An 18,501-nucleotide genomic window follows, 5' to 3' on the forward strand; every position below is an offset into this window, starting at 1 on the left:
TATATACATGACACTTCTTTAAAAGAGGATTCATGTCATGATTTTTTCGACGAGTTTTATGCTGGCTGTCGACTACCTAACGCACCCCTCCACTTTTCGCATCCGGGCTTGGGACCGGCAACGGCAGTGTTTATTTATAGAATTAAAATAATTATATAAATTAAATAAAAATTTAAAAGACCACATCTTCTCCTCTGATATTTCAATTAACTCATGATTGAGTTACCATGTAAATTTCAAGGTCACTTGAGCTTTATTTGACAAGTTATAAGATAGCGAGCCCTAGGGCAAAATGTTAATTTTGGATTTTAATACCTTAATTAAATTCTAGGATTAATCAAATGGTAAATGAGTAATATTGATTATAATATAATCTCTTGGGTGATTGAAATATAATGGGTTAAAAGGTAAAAACCAATTTATCATCTTTTCATGATAAAATGGTAATTTTGTTAATCATCATAACTTGAAAGTCAATTCAATAGGATGTCCTAAAGTAATGGGCTTAAGCTATGAATATAATAATTTACTCATTTAAGGCCCACCAATTGGTGATTAGATACTAAGCATAATATTAATGAAAATTAACATCTTATTTCCATATTTAATTATCCTAAATTTACTTTAAAAATTGAAACCAAGGGGGCCTAATAGTGAACTAGGATTGATATGTAAGAATTGTCTCAATTGGGATTAGAAAAGATGAGCTTAATTAATTGATAAACACTTTGAAATACTTGAGGCCCTACTTTAACTCCGTGCATTACAATCCTTAATGACTTTAGACTTGCCATTTGGGGTGCCTATTCATATAACTGTCAAATGAAATGTTAAGTGACTATCATTTGTGAGATAATTAAAATATCAAGGTTCACTGAGTATGGGGTAATTTTAATTCGGCCTTAGGATGATTAATAAAGCATTATGTTAAGTTCAAAATGAACTTGAAACGTTTCAAGGGATTTTAAAAAGTTGTTCAGGATTGTGTCCTAAATATTTTAAAATCTTTTGGATATTTTGAAGGATGATTGAACTTATTATATTTTTGTTCTAGAAAATCATCCACTAAGATCTTTCGGAACTCACTGAGTCATGGTTTGAGGGTTCATAAACTACACCTTCATCTACTCTTTTGATTTATTTAAATTTCCTGCAAAATTATATACATGTTGCAAAAGTCAATCTTTCAGCGAGAATGCCAAGAAGATGACAGGTACGCATTTACAATGTTTTTTAATTTCTATCATTTTACTTTCAGCAATCTACTTTTGCTGCAAAATATTTTAACTGTTTGGTTGTGCACCTTACTTTACTTACAAAAATCAAAATAATTTTAAAAAATTAATCAACATTTTCAAAAATCTAAAACAAATTGTTTCAAAGGTAACCATAAATTCTTTGAAATGTCACTAAACTTAAAACGTCCTTTTGAATTTACGGGAGTCCCTCAGAGGAGGTAGCCCATGGTTGCTAATGAAATCTCTCAGGTTTAAATAAGTGTAACAATTTGTTTAAGCTAAGTAAATTCAAAAGAAAATAGTGATACTGAAATGAGGGAACCATGAGATCCTAACTGGTGTTGCTCTAATCAACTTTAAACCCCCCATGATTGAACTTTAAACTTGTCATTTAAACATTTAAATCTTATACTTTAGGACTGCTACTTCATTGAGAAGCTTGGAGGTAACTCTGTGGGCATCATTCTACAACAACATGAGGATATACAACAACACATCTTTTCTTAGAATTAAACAAGCCATATGATTTCGAGGTTGTACGCCTAGTGCGATATAAATCCTCAACTCGTCTTTATATATTTGTATAGTTTTGTTATACAATTTAAGCCTTAACTCGTTTTGGAATTTCGAGTTTGTCGTTCGTCGCAACCTAAACCCTCACATCTTCTGGGTTATTTGTGTGACTGTCTCGCATAAATTTAAGCCATAAATAATAAAATTGGCAAAATTTAACTTTTAAATAATTTTTCTCTCGAAACTAAAACCAAACCATATGATAGTTTGGGAAGTCACTGGGGTTCTCCTTGGAAACCATGACATCTCCTACTTCTTTTTCCTTTGGATTTAAAGATAAATTGTTCCAAATTTAAGACATTCCAATTTCACACCTCTTTGTCCGATCATTGAAAAGTCCAACCCCTTGAAATTCTTGAAGACAATATTCTCTGATCTAAATCGTGAGTTTTTTTAGGTGACTTCGGTTACCTAAGATGTAATTAACTATAGGGGCTTGCCCTTATATGAAACTTTAAGAACCCAATTTAATATAAATCCTATTTAATTTTTCATATTACATAGGGGAACTTGTCTGTCAACATAAAAAATGGTTTTTCGCAGATTTAAACTAATTTCGTAAATTTTTTAGTTTATTTAATCAAACACCACCAGCAAGTACTGTATCTATCCGTCGAGGGAGACCAGTAAGTAGTGTATTTATCCTTCGAGGTAGATATATTGCTTGTGGTGTTTTGCTCATTTATTTAAACTATTGCAGTTATGAAATCAGTTCGGTCTTGTATTTTCAAAAAATTAAAATATTACTCTTTTCTAAATTATATATATATATATATTAAATTAAACATATTTTAAAATCGGGTGACGGGATATCCGTTCCGGCTACCGACAACTCCCAACTTGTAATGGCCGACATAACCATTTGATATTTAAAGTACACTTTAATTCACTAGGAGTGACAACTTTAGATATTTTAAAGGAGAAAACTTATTATACTGAAGTAAATTTTATGATGATTAATTTGCATATTTTTTAGTTTAGCTGCCTTATGTGTTGTGATGTTGAAAAACATTTATAACACATAAAAAACATGCATCACTCCTCCCTTACTTTAACTACCTCTGTCACACCTTTTGCCTTCATTGGTATCATCTTGACGGCTCGATGATGAGCTTCCATTCATTTGGGTTATAATGATGTCCTCTGCCTTTATGGTCTAAACGTGGTTTGACATGTTGAGATTCCTCGTTGGGATGATTTGGTTACTTCGGAGGCTCTGTATGCCGATAAGTCTACTACGCATGTGGGGACCGCGAGAGACTCACACTCTACCCCATGACTTAACAAGAGATAATCATCATTTGATAGTCTTGTGCTAGTTGTCGCTACAAATATAAGTAAAAATTCTTTGGATTAAAAGTATTCTTAGACAACCCCCAAGATATAATTAACTAAGTGGGATACATGAAGCAAAACCTGTCTCTGGTGGGACCTGTTTGCCCTCCACTATCTTGTGATGCCCGACTGTCTTCATATCTTGCGAGGCTCCTTTTTGCTAGTGGCGTTTGAATTGTTTAGCTTTTTGGCAGTAGGTGGATATAATTCTCCATTGCAATGTGATTGTTAGCTAACTCCAAGAGTTAAACCAGACTCTTGGGCTATTACAAACTCAAAACATACATAAATCACTTGCTACTCAACCTTTCGATCAGAGTAGCCTATGCTACCGAGGATTCTGTCCTGCACCTCTAGCATTTCTTTTTGGAATCATGTGATGTACGAACAAAGTTCACATTTGACCCTCGCTTGATATGTGATAGGGCGTGTGAGTTATTGTAGCATATTTGGGTGTTGAAGAACTGCATCGTGAACATGTTCTGGAATTTAATAAAGGAGGTGATTACTCTTGTTAAGAGTCAGATAAACCGTTTGAGGGCTGAATACCTCAGTGTGGTGTAAAATTACTGACACTATAGTGTGTCAGAGATCTTTAGAAGGAAAAAGACCGACTCGAAGGAAGTGATATAATCAGCTTGATCACTCCGACCCTTGTAGGATTCTAATGAAGGAAGTTTAAATTTTTCTGGTGGCTCAACATCAGAGAATCGTCTAGAGATTGCATTATTTTGCTAGATGTGGATCTCAATACCAAACCATTAACTTTTCATTGGTGTAGACTTAGCACTATCCGGTACTGAGAGTCTTCAAGCCCTTAATTCTCCTGAGCTGCTTGTCGACCTTGGGATTTGGGTTCGTTTTTCTCGAGGGTTCTACTCCCGAAGAGCCTGCTCACTTCCCTCAAGTAATACATGGGTCAACTTTGTCATCTGACCCACCATTTGATCTCAAAGTTCTTGGATTTGTTGTTGCCCAAAATCCCTTGTACACATACAAGTTATATGTGGTGTGTTTCTCTTCTTGTTGCTGGAATGATCCATGCTCACCACACTTTTTAGGATATTGAAAGCAGATTTATTTTGTGAATCATACCCAATGTATAGAGCAGATGATGAGAGAGAAACACCGAGAGAGTGAGAGAGTGCACTGTAAAATGTAGGGTTTAAATAGAGCTAGTCAGTACTCTTTTATTGTAGAAATGACTCCCACTTTATAGATTTTAAGGGTTTCTTGTGTACAATTACATGTTTGACCCTATTTTAATAGGGATACTTTTTCGTATTTATGATCGACATTGACACCATTTCATATTCATAACTGATTTTATCATCTTTTTCATATTCATAACCTATTAAATAGGAACATTTGATGACTTGATAACCTCATTGCCCTGTCGGATGGAAGACTTCGGTCGGCTAGAAGACGTACGACTGATCTTTCAATGGAAAATTCTGAGAAGAGACATTCCTATCATCAAGATAAACTAGATTAACAGACAGAAGGTCTACCACCGTAATCTGAGGGGCATCTGGTGGTCCTTTTGCTATTTTATGAGGAGCTCCATAATTAGCTATAAAAGCTAGTCATGAATGACTGCTCATCGATTTGTGCTCCTTTTATCTCTTCGTTCGACAGTGCTCCTGTTCAGTCGGCTCAGAATTCCGACCGAAAGAAATGATGTTTGATATTTCAATTTTTTTACTATCTCTATTTACTGGTCTTTATCAGTGGGACCCATTGAATTTTCTCGAGATCTGTAATGACATATTTTTGATGTACAACCTAAAGCATCTAAAAATTATTTGGACTATTTTTAAAAACTAAAAATGGGAATTATTGTAATTGTATTTTGTTTTAAATTAAAGTATAAATAAAATAAAATAAAAATAAGAACTAAGATTAAAAAGTCAAAAGTGTGGCATCTTAGATTTTCAACATTCAAAATTTTACATAAATAAGTAACAAAACTTAGATATATATATAATATGTAAATTCCAAAACATTTCTACATTATTTAAAACATATAAAATGATAAACAATCGTAGTATGCATGTAAATTTTCCATCTTCTTTCTACGCTCCCACGAGCTCTGACTGGTTCTCTATCGAATAGCATTTCTTATCTAGGGTTTCAGCTCTTCGAATTTTTGCTTTGTTCTCCGTCCAGAACTTGTTTCGTCGGCGAAAAATGTCGGGTTCGCTGGATCGTCTTGCCAGGCCATGTGAGTTCCCCCACCCCTCGAGTTCCCTTACCCTTTTGTGCAAAATTTTGGGGCTTTCTACTCTTCCTACGTGCCTCTTCAGCTTGTTTTATTCGATTTTCAGAAGGGCGGAATCTAGTGGTTAATGTTCATCTAGTAATTCCAAGAATAGTTTGGTTATTTAGCTGATTTGAATCCTTGCGTATGAGTACCCTTAATTTTGTTATTTGAAAGGATGAAATATAAGCTTTGAAGAAAGGTTTGGGGGATGAAATTTTCTTTCTATCTCCCGGTTGATTTTTCTGGAAGCCATCACATGCCATAGTTAATATTACTTTGATTTCTTTTGGGCATGGGGTAAGGATATGAAGTTTAGGGGCTTTATTAGTTGGCTTTTGTTTCTTGTTCAAGACTTGTTGCAATTGCGCTTTTGTACGTCTTAAATTTTACTACTTTTGACGAATTTAAATTGTTGAATCCAAATCTGTCTGGTGAACAGTACCCAAAGAATAGAGCGTGTGATCCAGGGAACAAAAATGAGAGAGAGAGAGTCAGAGAGAGAGAGGAAAACTTGCTCCCTTGGGGGCGAATTGAGGTGTTCCCGGGATCATTGACCCATTTTATTCCATCAAATTAGAGCTTAGAGTGAGGGGAGTCAAAAGTCCCTTTTCATGAAAGGACTCTCCTATTTATAGATTATAGAGGGTCAAAAAAGTAAATTATGATTTTACACTTGCTTTAAAAAGGTGGAATTAGATATTTTAGTTTTTCTTATTACGCATTCTGCTAAAATGTCTTCCGTCGAAATCCTTTGTCGGGGGAAAAGTCCTTCGTCCGAGTTCTTCATTGGTATCTTCTATTCGAAGGGAAAAATTCTCCGTTGGAGTCCTGGGAAAAAGTCGGCCGAGGGTAACCAATTCGAGGAGAACAGACTTCGGGTTATCTCAAGATCTATGCAAATCATTTTTTAGTATACATATTAAGTTTTCTAATTTTTTTGCTTCTTGATAGCGACAACTGCCATAAAAACAAGAAAAATTATAAGTCAAACAAATCTTGAACACATAATTTTTTATTGGTATTCTCTGTTAGGTTTTTTTGTGCTAGATCCTGATATCTTTGTCGTTATCTATTGGATTTGCTATTCTGGTATTTTTCTGTCGGAGGGAGTCGTCGGAGGAGAAGTTTTAAGATGATGGAGAAATTGGCCGTCAGAGGAAAAGCTCTTCGTTGGAAGAAATCCTCAGTTGGAGGAAAAGCTGGTGGAGGGCAGTCAATTCGATGGGAGCAGATTGTAGGTGCGATTCTGACGACGATTCGAGTATGGTGATACTTTCAGTCCATACATGAAGCCCCAAACTTTTACTTTTCTTGTAGGCGAAGCTGCAATATGAATGGAAAATTCATGAGTGCATAAAAGATATTCTTTCCTTAGCCCCAAACCTTATTTAGTTTTCTAACAAATCTTTTGTTGGTCTTTGATGAGTAAATTTTTTGAGAAGATTATTGGTTAAGTTCTTAGATTTTTTGCATGCCTTGCGGAGCTTGCCGTTGTTGGGCGTTAGATTTTCTTGCACCATTCGCGGAGTTTATCGCTGCCGCATGTTAGAATTTTTTACACCTCTCGCTGAGCTTGTCGCTGTAGGATGTTAATTTTTTTTTTACACCCCTAGAGGAGCAATGTTAGATTTTGTGGCACCCCTGGAGGAGCTTGTCGTTGCCGGGTATTAGATTTTTCTTACACCCTCGCGGAGTTTGTTACTGCCGGGTGTTATATTTTTTTGCACCCCTCATAGAGCTTGTCGGTTGTATTACTGCTCTTATTCGAGTTCCTCTAGTGTCGAGTGGTCATTGTCGTTCATGAGTTCCTTGATCTTGCCCAATCTTTATCTTAAGGACAAAAGTGCGGTTCTTTTAGGCACTCATGTTTCTCATGAAATAACACATGATAAACCTAGATATGTTAAACAAAATTGTGTTAAGCTTATGCATGTAAAGAATAACTTGGCTAAAACACTACATTAAAAAAAAGTTTCGCTTGAAATTTCTTATAATTATGAAACCTTCATGAATCAGTGATATGCATATATTTATTTATATATTTCACTATATATGAATATGTATGTGTTTATATATCAGAAACAAAAAGTGAGTGGGGTGTGTATATAAATCTTCTTTCCTTCTTCCTTTTTAATTTTTACTTTGAGGCCACCGACCAACATGTGGTTAGCCGAAGCAAAGATGGCCGGTTGGTGAGGTCGCTTACCGATGAATAAAACTACACTTTAGTGGTTAGCTTATGAAAATCGGAAGGATTGGGTGGTTTGTGAATCTAACCTGATTTGAAGTAACCGAAGGCAGGATGTCGTTGGAAGCTGGCGGTTGGTCAGTACCCGAGGGTGATTTGTTGAAAAACACAAATGAGTTGGGTGGGGTCCATGCAAATATATAAATGCATAAGAATTGATGGTCATGTGTGCAAGTCTCTCTTGATTTTGGAATGATCGGCTGAAAATTGTAAAGGTGGTCGGGCGGAGGCAAATGGATGGTCGGAGGTAGGTTACCAGTCGGAAGGTAGTGAAGAGGTTGCTTGTCTAATGGGAGATTTTAACAATTCTAAACGACCATTAAAGAATCCTTTTTTGCTTCGTGAGGATGAGGGGACCTGAAGCCCACTTTTGTATAATTTGCAGATAATTCTCGGTTGGTATCTTCCATTTGGAGGGAAAAGTTCCCCGTTAGAGTCCTCCATTTGTGGGAAATAGTCAGCTAAGGTTAGCCAATTTTACTGGAGCAGACTTCAAATTACCTCGAGATCAGTGCATACCATTTTTGACAGTACTCTTATAAATTTAATCTCTAATACATAGAATTGAAAGGTTGTGGCAGTTTATATATGAAGATATTGAAGGTGTATTGGCACATATGAGCTTTCTTAATGATGGTATTTTATGTTCAACTTGGCTTGTGATCATAGAGAGGGGAAGCTTTCTCAGTTGTAGCTAGTATCAGCATTTTAGATGCAAATTCACACAAAAGGCACGAAATGGTTAAGCATAATAAAGAGACTATTTGTTTTTTAATTTATTAAAGTGGGAGATAATCTTCCTGAGTCATTGCTTTCATTAATGATTGGGAAAATTGTTTGTGATATCAGAAAATGTTTCCTTGCTGTAATGAATTTTGCAAATTAGCATCAATTCAATTAGTCTCATTTTTGATTAATTACTGCGTACTTGTGCTCAATCTGACATAAATCTTTTGTTCAGTACAATCTGTTTCTATATTTTACCTCATCGTATGTAAAATTGTTATAGTTATATACACTATTTTTTCATCAGGGATTTTTATCGGCTTGCTACTCTAAATATTTAAAGTATTGATATATTTTTCAAATCTTTAATATTGCAGGTGTATTGTGCTAATATATTAACTCTTTTAAAATTGTTGCCTCAATTAATTGACGTTAGCTGAAAGGAAATATATTTAATTTATGTTTTAAAGAATGAACCTCATGTTCATTTGAACTATAAAAACAACCTTCTTACTGCTTGGTGACCAAGCAGAATATAATAATACTCTTCCTATAACTTTCCCGACCTATATATTTGAATTTATTGGTAAATCACCCAAATCCTTTATTTTAATTCTATCCTTAAGTACTCCTTACTTGTGAACAAAGACTATGTGCTTGTTTGTTGTAATTGCAATTATTTATAAAAGTAACTTGTAGCTATAGAATGGTTGTGGGATAAACAATTTTTAAAAAATTCTTGACATTATGGACTTTTTCCCTTTTGAAAAAGTCGGACATTAGCTTTTCTAAAAGCAGCAAGAAAAATATTGCTGAACATTAATGACACAATTTTTCGGAAAACAATTATGTGAACATTTGCTCCAATCAGATCCTAAACTTGAATTGTTATGCTAACTCAGAAAACAGTCAAATTAAGCAGTGTCTTTGAAATGCTGCCCAAACCCAGATGTTAGTTGCGTAAGTTGACCTTTCTGTCTGATCCCTATGCATATATTAGTTCTAATATTAGTTGAATCACTAAATTTTAAATTATCGTAATGAGAGTTGGCTGAGTGACATTTTCTTAGAAGGTATTGGTTAACGTGATATATTATTAATATTTAAAACATATGGTTGCACTCAAATCACATGTTTAAGGTGGTATTCCATTAAACATTGTTTCTATTATCCTTCAATTTAAGCACATCAATTTTTGTTGGGTAAATGGCAAAGATATTTTCATGCATGATGAGATTATTTGTCCTTCTAAATGTCATGTATTTGATTTCTTTGGAAACCCAACTCAGAATTTTTTTTTTACACGTTAATTGATTTATTTTCCATATAAACAATGTTGGTTTATTTCTCAAATGTTGTGCAGGTTTCGAGGGAAGTTTTGGTCATGATGGAAGAAAAGAGCGGAAGTCTGATTTTGAGAATTCGGGAGATGATAGGAGGACGAGGATCGGATCTTTGAAGAAAAAGGCAATAAATGCGTCAACTAAATTCCGACACTCTCTGAGGAAAAAAAGCAGCAAGAAAAGAAATGAAAGCAGAGTTCTATCTGTTTCTATTGAAGATGTGAGGGACATTGAGGAGCTACAAGCTGTTGATGCATTTCGTCAATCCTTAATCATGGATGAGCTCTTACCCACAAAGCTTGATGATTATCACATGATGTTGAGGTGATTTGCAAGCATTTGTCTTTTAATTCATGTCAGTATTTCTATGTTTCAATTAAGTATTTTGGAAATTCTATTTTATTACCCTTTTGTTTATCGTGTAAATGTACTATTACGAGAAAGCTATTGCTAATCTTTGATTATTTACATTTTGTTTCCAAGTTGTTTATTTCCTGTATGTAGGATGGAAGTAAAAGATGATTTTTATTGTCCCTTTTCATAAGAATTTTAAGAATTTTGGATTGAACATTAATTTTTCGCTGTTCTGTGAGTGGGTTGCACAGTAAGAATTGTTGCTCTTTTTTTGGGGACTTATAAATCTGGTTTATTTTGTTTTACGTGCCAAACTTTGCTTAGAATTGCCTCGTATATGGATATTAGTGCTTCTTGTTTGGGTTCATGCAGCTCACAAGGTTTCCTGAAGTATTCTGTTTTAATTGTTATGGAACTTGCTCATAGATTAAGATTTTTTGGGTATTCTTCGGCTGTTGATAAAATCACAACAGTATTTCCAATCACTTCTGGTAATTAATTCTTATACTTCCATCTGGCTCTAGGGAAATGGTCCATTTATTGAATCATTTTTTTCTACTATTTGGCCAATTTATATCATGAATGATACTTACTTTAATGGTCCTTTTGAGTTAACAATTACACCTGCTATATTAGGCGTGTAAACTGGCAAAGGTCAAGCGAGCTTAGTGTTTATTTGTGTTCGATTCATGCAATTTTTTTTTTTGTTTAAAATGGATCATGAATGCATATTCATGGTTCATGGTTAGCTTGATTTGAGTTCGCTTGTTCGTTTTAGCTCATGTTCCACTTGAATTTGGCTTGAATGATCTAGCGAATAATAAAAATTAAATTTTTTTAAATACAATATAAAAAAATCAATATAAAAATATTATATTAATTTTTTTTCCTTAATTATTTATTGGTGAGCCAAGCACGTTCAAACAAAGGTTTCTTATGTTCGGCTTATTTATAAACCGAGTTAAAAAAAAGTTGATTGTGTTTGGCTCGCTTGGTTAATAAATGAATCACACATGAGCTACTTGGCAAGCTGAACACAAACTGTTCACAAACTACGAGCTTCATATATTTCTTGACTTATGCTATACAATTTGATGATAATAGATGACATGTCTTGTTTTGTTGTTGAACTTGCATTACAGTATGTCTAATTATGCCTTTTTTTTTGCTCTCAGATTTCTTAAAGCAAGGAAGTTTGATATTGAAAAAGCAAAGCACATGTGGGCTGATATGATCAAGTGGAGAAAGGAATTTGGTGTTGACAGTCTTACTGAGGTAATTAACAATGTCTTATTCCCTGTGAGAGCACCAACTAGAACCTAAGAGAACTGTTGTTGTTTTACATGTTGCTCAATTTAGTTACACTTTCCATGCTGATTTAGGTAGCATAATTCAGCTTATATTTTATCATCAGTTTGGCTTGGGTATGGTTTGAAGCAACAAACCTTATTCTTTCATGTGGAGTGGTTATTTTATCTTACAATTTTTTTTTTCAAATATTTATAATTGTTTTTTACCTCTTTAATTGTCCATCTTTGCTTTGCTGCTTCCGACATTATTTTACCTCGTGAACATGAGCAGCTCAACCGTAACTGCAGCTTATGTTTTATCAGGATTTTGAGTATGCTGAGTTAGATCAAGTTCTAAAGTACTATCCACATGGTTATCATGGTGTGGATAAGGAGGGAAGACCTGTTTACATTGAAAGGCTTGGAAAAGTTGATCCCAATAAACTCATGCAAGTGACGACCATGGAACGATATATAAAATATCATGTGAAGGAGTTTGAGAGTTGTATCCAGGTCAAGTTTCCTGCATGTTCGATTGCTGCCAAAAGGCACATAGACTCAAGTATGACAATCCTAGATGTTCAAGGAGTGGTATGTTTTAAGCTTATGCACTGTTACCTTCATTTGAATACCAAGCATGATAACCTTAGGGCCTATTTTACATCACTTTTGTTTTTTGTTTTTTGTTTTTGTTTTTATTTTTTCTTTTGTTTTTGAAATATGTTCGATTGGTATAATTTTTATATATTTATATTTTAAAAAATAAATCAACTTGTTTTCAAAAACACATAAAATACCTAAAAAATATTTTGAATGTTTTTAAAAACAACTAGGTCAATCAAGCATATTTTACTTTAAATTAAAACAGAAGAAAAAAAAAATGCAAAATAAAAAAAAAAAGAAGTGATCCCAAGTGGCCCCATAATGATCTGTCTGTTGTGACACCTAATAAGATGATATGTAGGGTTTTAAGAATTTTACGAAGAATGCTCGTGAATTAATTATGCGGTTACAAAAAATTGATGGGGACAACTACCCTGAGGTATGTGATTTTACATCTTCATAGTCATTAATTTTTCCATTTTACTACTATGATTAGTATTATTATTATTAGTAATCAGATTTTATATAAAAGAAATTTGAGCTCACTATGGGTCTATCTGGTAGCTGATTCAAGTGGGATTTAACTTAATTTTTTTTTGAAAGAAAAAATGTCACTTTTAAATCCTGAATTCCGTAAATCTGGTTTTTTCTTAGTTTTATTCACAGTTTGGCCTTAATTCCTGGATTTACTAAATACTGCTTGGCAGGATTTAGTAAATCCTGATTTACATGATTTACAAAAGCAGTTAAATCTATTACGAGACAGCCCATATTAGAGAATTATTTTGAGTAGGGATTTACTGGCTGCTGTATTTGCAGACTCTGCATCAAATGTTCATCATCAATGCTGGTCCCGGTTTCAAACTACTTTGGAACAGTGTGAAATCATTCCTTGATCCAAAAACTTCATCAAAAATTCATGTGAGTGTAATTTTACAATGGTTTGCCAGTAGCAATTCTTATTTTTTTAATATCTCAGACAATTTATGATTTAAAATTTCATTAATTCAGGTGCTTGGAACCAAGTATCAGACTAAGCTTCTTGAAATAATTGATTCTTGGTAAGTTTTTAATTTCATTTTTAGTAGCCGACTCAGTGTTGGCATTATTCTGAGTTTTGTTCTTCCCGATTACTCAGTGAATTGCCAGAATTTCTCGGCGGTTGCTGTACGTGTGCTGATCAAGGTGGATGCATGAAGTCCGATAAGGGCCCATGGAAAGATCCTCATATTTTGAAGGTTTTCCTCTCGGGGCATTTACCTACATACCACCCATTTCTTATGTATTTACATATCTAGCTCCTAAACTTTACTTTTTATATCTATAGCACCAAATCTTTATATCACATAAAAAATACCACTATTTTACTTGTGAAAAGTAAATACACCTTTTCATGCATTGATAAGGTGACATATATGTAAAAATTAAAATTTAGTTGTTAGATATGTAAATACATTGGGATTGAGTGGTATATAAGTAAACCTTCTCTTCCTTTTTCAGTTAGAAGCCATTTGGTTATTCCTATTGCTATATTAATATGAAGAATCTTATTCATACTTTTTGTTCAGATGGTCCTTAGTGGTGAAGTGCACTGTGCGAGGCAGATTGTTACCGTCTCCAACAATGAGGGGAAAATCATTGCTTATGCCAAACCACATTATCCTAGAGTAAGTTTTCATTATGTTATCCATGATTTTTTTGAAAATTTATTTTTTTTGACATAAATTATGTAGGTAGAACTAGAAAGACTTGGGCTTATTGTATAAAAAAATGATCTTAATTTATTAGGACTAAATGTAAATATGACACTCAATAAGATATAATTGAGAAAAAGGATTCATGTAGCTGACCCCACTTAGTGGGATAAAGGCTTGTAGTTGTATAAATTATGAAGTTTTTGTTTCTCCTTGGGCTAGATAAAAGGTAGTGATACATCTACAGCAGAGTCCGGGTCAGAGGCGGAATACGTAAATTCTCCAAAAATAGCTATGAGCTACGTTTCTAACCATCAGTTGGCACCTCTGCGTGAAGAGGCAAGTTTCTTTGTCTCAAAAATTCAGCTGTTCCTTTTCTTAAGGTTGGTTTGCTTTAATATTAGCCATTTTATGGTTGCATAAATAATTCATTTGCTCTTAGTTTTCATAAAATTTGTTATGAAGTATTAATTTTTGAATTTTGGGATCCAGAAGTTAGCGTTTTTGAAAGACGATCTTTTTTTTAGTTGTTTTTGTGGCTGTTTTGGGCTTATTGTATAAAAAATGATCTTAATTTATTAGAACTAAATGAAAATATGACACTAAATAGAATATGACATAGGACACAATGGAAAAAAAGGATTCATGTAGCCGACCCCGCATAGTGGGATTAAGGCTTTGTTGTTGTTGTTGGTTTTTTAATGGCTGTTACATGGTTCTTTTCAATATTTTAAGGCAAGACAGCAGTATGAGTGCATGGCTAGACAGATGCCTTTAATAGTTCTGTTCCTCTCAACTCGTCACTCATGTTTTCTCTGCAGGAAGCGTAGGAGTAAGATGTATTGTTTGACTGGTGGGAAATACATATAGTAGGGCTAGTTGTTGCAGAAACAAAAATTTGGTTTTAATCAATTAAAGGGTACAGTGAATTCTGTCGCTTCTTGTGATTTTATCCATTGTAAGTTTGTGGAGAAGATAACTTGCCATTGTTGTGGAATAGAAATATGGTGGGCTGATCCAACCATGGCTATGCTCAGCTCAAAATCACGCAAGCCAAGCTTGGTTTTAGGCTGGCTAACGAGATTCTCAATTTTAGCCATCCTTTGCCTTTTAGCTTTGATATGAGTTTGATTGAGCCAAAAAATTATTAAATTTTTTCTGTCATTTACTTTATTTAATTTGTGCGAATCTATACTTGCTTAAATGCTTATAAAATGCATTTAGAGATTATGGACGTGGTCAATTTAATGCCAAATAACAAAGATGAAGAAACCTATGGAACATGGCTATATCTATGTCGTCGTCAGTCAAAGTTGTGTAATATTGATAGAAGTTATAATTGGATATAGTCAATTTCATAGTGAAGTCATGCTTCTTCTAACGTGAAACAACCAACTTAAATTGCTATCTGGGCGTTTAGATGTTTTGCCAACATTTGGTAATTAATATGACGTTTGGAATATGAAACTTTCAGGGTGTTTTTTGCATTAACGAGCTCGTTGTTATATGGAGTGGCCGAATATTACATACATGAAGTCTATCTATTTAGTGTCTCATCAGGAATTCTCGATCTCTATTCAGCCATCCTCCATCAATGTGGCACCCAATGCCCTGCTCAACTTTGCTATCTTAAACTAAAAATATGAGAGCTGTAATTCTATGAGTGATGGCTACGGTTGAAAATTTGAATTAAGATCAAAACAATTGCATCTTTTATTTATCTCAAATTGGATTTGGATCAAAACTAAAGAGCCAGACATTAATCAAAACCTTGGTGAGTTGAGGTTCTTTTTACGATTGTAGATTTTGATCCGTATTACGTCGCTTGTTTTTCACATATGTGCCTATTCATAAACCAGGTTTTGTAGTAAGTTTGAAAATTTTCTATTACTATTCACAACCAGTTACGAAAATTTCCTTTTATGTAAATGGAATTTCCTCCTTGTTGAACTTTTGTAACGCAAATCTATGATAGATAGCAAATATGTTATGCAGTATTTGCTCTTTTTAAGGACTTGACATTCTTCGAACATATTAATAACTTAACATTCTGCAATTGCCAACATATTAAGAACTTAAAATTCCGCAAAACATATTTAAAAGCTATTATACGGCTTGATTATTGATTTTAGTCATTGGCAGAGAATTTCAGATTTTTATAGTGTTTTAATTTACTATTTTGTGTTCATGCGCAGGCCAAGGTTATCCACATAGCAAACCCATCTGCCATATCATCAGACATGGATGATTGTGTTCCTATTGTTGACAAGACAGTAGATGCTGGATGGAGGAGCAATGCTTTTAATAAACAAAAAATCTGCTATCCAAAAGGTATTCAGTTTTGATTTAATCATGCAAAATATGCCACTTTTCATTTACCTTTTACGCCTATCATTTATATTCTCAAACCAGAATGCTTCAAACTTTATTTTTTTTCCCATTTGCCTATGCATAAAGTGCTAAAAAATAAATATTCATCTTCATCTTTGTATAATTGCTTGTGTAAATGTATGACTATCTCACATACTACACACACACACACACATATAGATTTCATTTTGAGCTTAAGGGTAACCCTCAAATATTAATTTGTGATTATTTCATAAGCTTTTGAGGTACTTGCATAGATTTCTTTTTATTGGTAATGTTGTGCAAAAGATGTAGTTGGAGAATCAAAATGAAAAGTTATTACGAATAAAAAAAGTTGATGGCGAAATCATAATGTGCGAGAAAAGATAGAAATTAAGAAATTTTGTTATAAAGTTTGATTTAAATGTAAAAGCTTGGAGAATTATGAAAAATATAAGCTGACCCATAGGAAGTCTAAAGGTCTTTTTGGGGCAGCTGCAACTTATTAATAAGCTGTCACGCAATAGCTTGCTGGCTGTTTGTTTTTTGCAATTTGAAAATAGTTGTGCTGTAGCTATTTTTAGACAAATGACCATTCTGTCCATGTGCAGTACTGCTGTTTGCAACATAACTGTCATGTAAATATATTTGATATTTTATAAACAAAAATCTACTTCAGAACAGTACAAAAAATAAAATATATAACTCACTTAACAATATCATAGTTACTAAATTAAAGAAAAAAATTATTAAAATAATATTTAATAATTTAATAATATTATTTGTAAAATGCAGATGACGTATGTCACGAGCTACGCCATTCTCCAGGGATACTATTAAATTCCAATCACTTTCGGTGGTGGAATCTGATAGCCTGTCTGCCCATCGGAAGAAGTCACTCTACTCGATTATTTGTGGGATCCTGTAGAATTGTCTTCTAGAGCTGTGTGCTGACGTGATGTCAACAGTTAACTCTGAAGTCCACAGTGGCAGAACAATCCTCGGGAAGTCCTAGAAATCCTCGAGCTCATCTTTTTTGAATGCTTTAAAAGATAATTCATAGTCATAACAGAAATAAAAATTGATAAAAAAGAGTAATTAATTACAGTTTTTTGTAGGCGTGATGTCTCAGAGAATTCAACATACCAACCAACGAATGACACTACAAGAAGATAACGAACATTATAAAAAAAGGTTCTTGGTTGCCTTGAACCCACGTAATACCAAGTTCGTGTGTCACATATGCATATCACCAAAAAATACCATCCAGAAGAACTTAAAAAACCGCAACACCGAAAAAAAGAGAGAAACTTGATTGTCTTCATTAGAATTTCACATGTGACACTAACCAACGACTAACAGGCCATCTAGAAGAACCCATAAGACCAAAAGTCTCATCATGGATCTTTCAAATCCACCAAAATTAAAACTAAAGAAATGCAAATGGAAAAAATAACACTCTTAAATAGTGTAAAAAACCCAAACAATTAATATCAAATAAAGACGAAAAATAATAAAAATGAACTGTATAAAATAAACAAGAATTGGTCCATTCAGCATCCACCAATGATGCTCTCTCAATTCGGTCATTTCCCCAACACCTTCATTATCCTGGGTGCAATCGTCTTGGGATTCTACTTCTGTCTGTGGTATAAATTGTCCTATATGATATTCAATTGTTTCAGGCGGAACATGTAAATAATCATCATCGACGATGATGAAGCATACGTCATTGCGCGAATGATGCCGTCTAATATAGTTGTGGGGAGTCATTGTGGCCACAACAATCTGCACCTGCATCAGAAATAAATTTGTCGGCATATCACACATTATGACCCATTTTTTCTTTCACACTCCAAATGTTCTTTCAATTACACTGCGTAAGGACGAGTGTCTTTTGTTAAATATTTTTTTCCTGCCCCGGACAACTTTGCAGGATCTTTCAAAGTCGGGAATGTAATATTTGATATTCTAAAATGACTTCAGATACCCTATTTGTAAGGGATATTCAACGTCTACTAAGTAATATTTTTATGTCACAACAATAATTAGTAATGAACTTAAAAACTATCTAATAATATGATTAATAGTTGAACAAATCTGGAAGTGCGTGAGGGAAGTTGTATTTTCAATTTCTTGTGGCAAAAACATACAACTGTCATGTGTACTGCCTTTTCAACTAACCATAACAAAAGTAAAACGTAACATACGACCTTCACATTTTGCGTTGGTGATCCACACCGCACAATGAATGCACCCTTTCATGATTGGATACACACGCATCCACGTGTGTTCCATCGATCGCTTCAATATAATTCTAACAAGTTAAAGAAGGTTGTGTGAATTATACTACTTATTTTGACTTCTGAATATACTGAGTAAAAATATTTATCTTAAAAAATGACATATACTGCGGGTCATTTGCTATCTTTATTGGAGTCCTCTCAAATATTAGATTCTTTGATTTGAAAATATTTGATGACAAA

At 33.8% G+C, this 18,501-nt stretch overlaps 1 protein-coding gene across 1 annotated transcript in view; it reads left to right on the top strand.

Annotated features, from left to right (window-relative positions):
• Positions 1–5,193: 5,193 nt before the first annotated feature.
• Positions 5,194–18,501, top strand: part of LOC110031835 (phosphatidylinositol/phosphatidylcholine transfer protein SFH8-like) — an 85,542-nt gene continuing 72,234 nt past the window's right edge. The window contains exons 1-11 of the mRNA XM_020735250.1: positions 5,194–5,370; positions 9,747–10,050; positions 11,256–11,355; positions 11,694–11,960; positions 12,334–12,411; positions 12,792–12,893; positions 12,984–13,033; positions 13,111–13,210; positions 13,541–13,639; positions 13,889–14,005; positions 15,862–15,997. Of these exons, the coding sequence (XP_020590909.1) occupies positions 5,337–5,370; positions 9,747–10,050; positions 11,256–11,355; positions 11,694–11,960; positions 12,334–12,411; positions 12,792–12,893; positions 12,984–13,033; positions 13,111–13,210; positions 13,541–13,639; positions 13,889–14,005; positions 15,862–15,997 (1,387 nt within the window). The 5' untranslated portion in view covers positions 5,194–5,336. The remainder of the gene's footprint in view (positions 5,371–9,746; positions 10,051–11,255; positions 11,356–11,693; positions 11,961–12,333; positions 12,412–12,791; positions 12,894–12,983; positions 13,034–13,110; positions 13,211–13,540; positions 13,640–13,888; positions 14,006–15,861; positions 15,998–18,501) is intronic.

Source organism: Phalaenopsis equestris, unplaced genomic scaffold, assembly GCF_001263595.1.
Source record: "Phalaenopsis equestris unplaced genomic scaffold, ASM126359v1 Scaffold000849, whole genome shotgun sequence".
In the NCBI taxonomy this organism is placed as follows: domain Eukaryota; kingdom Viridiplantae; phylum Streptophyta; class Magnoliopsida; order Asparagales; family Orchidaceae; genus Phalaenopsis; species Phalaenopsis equestris.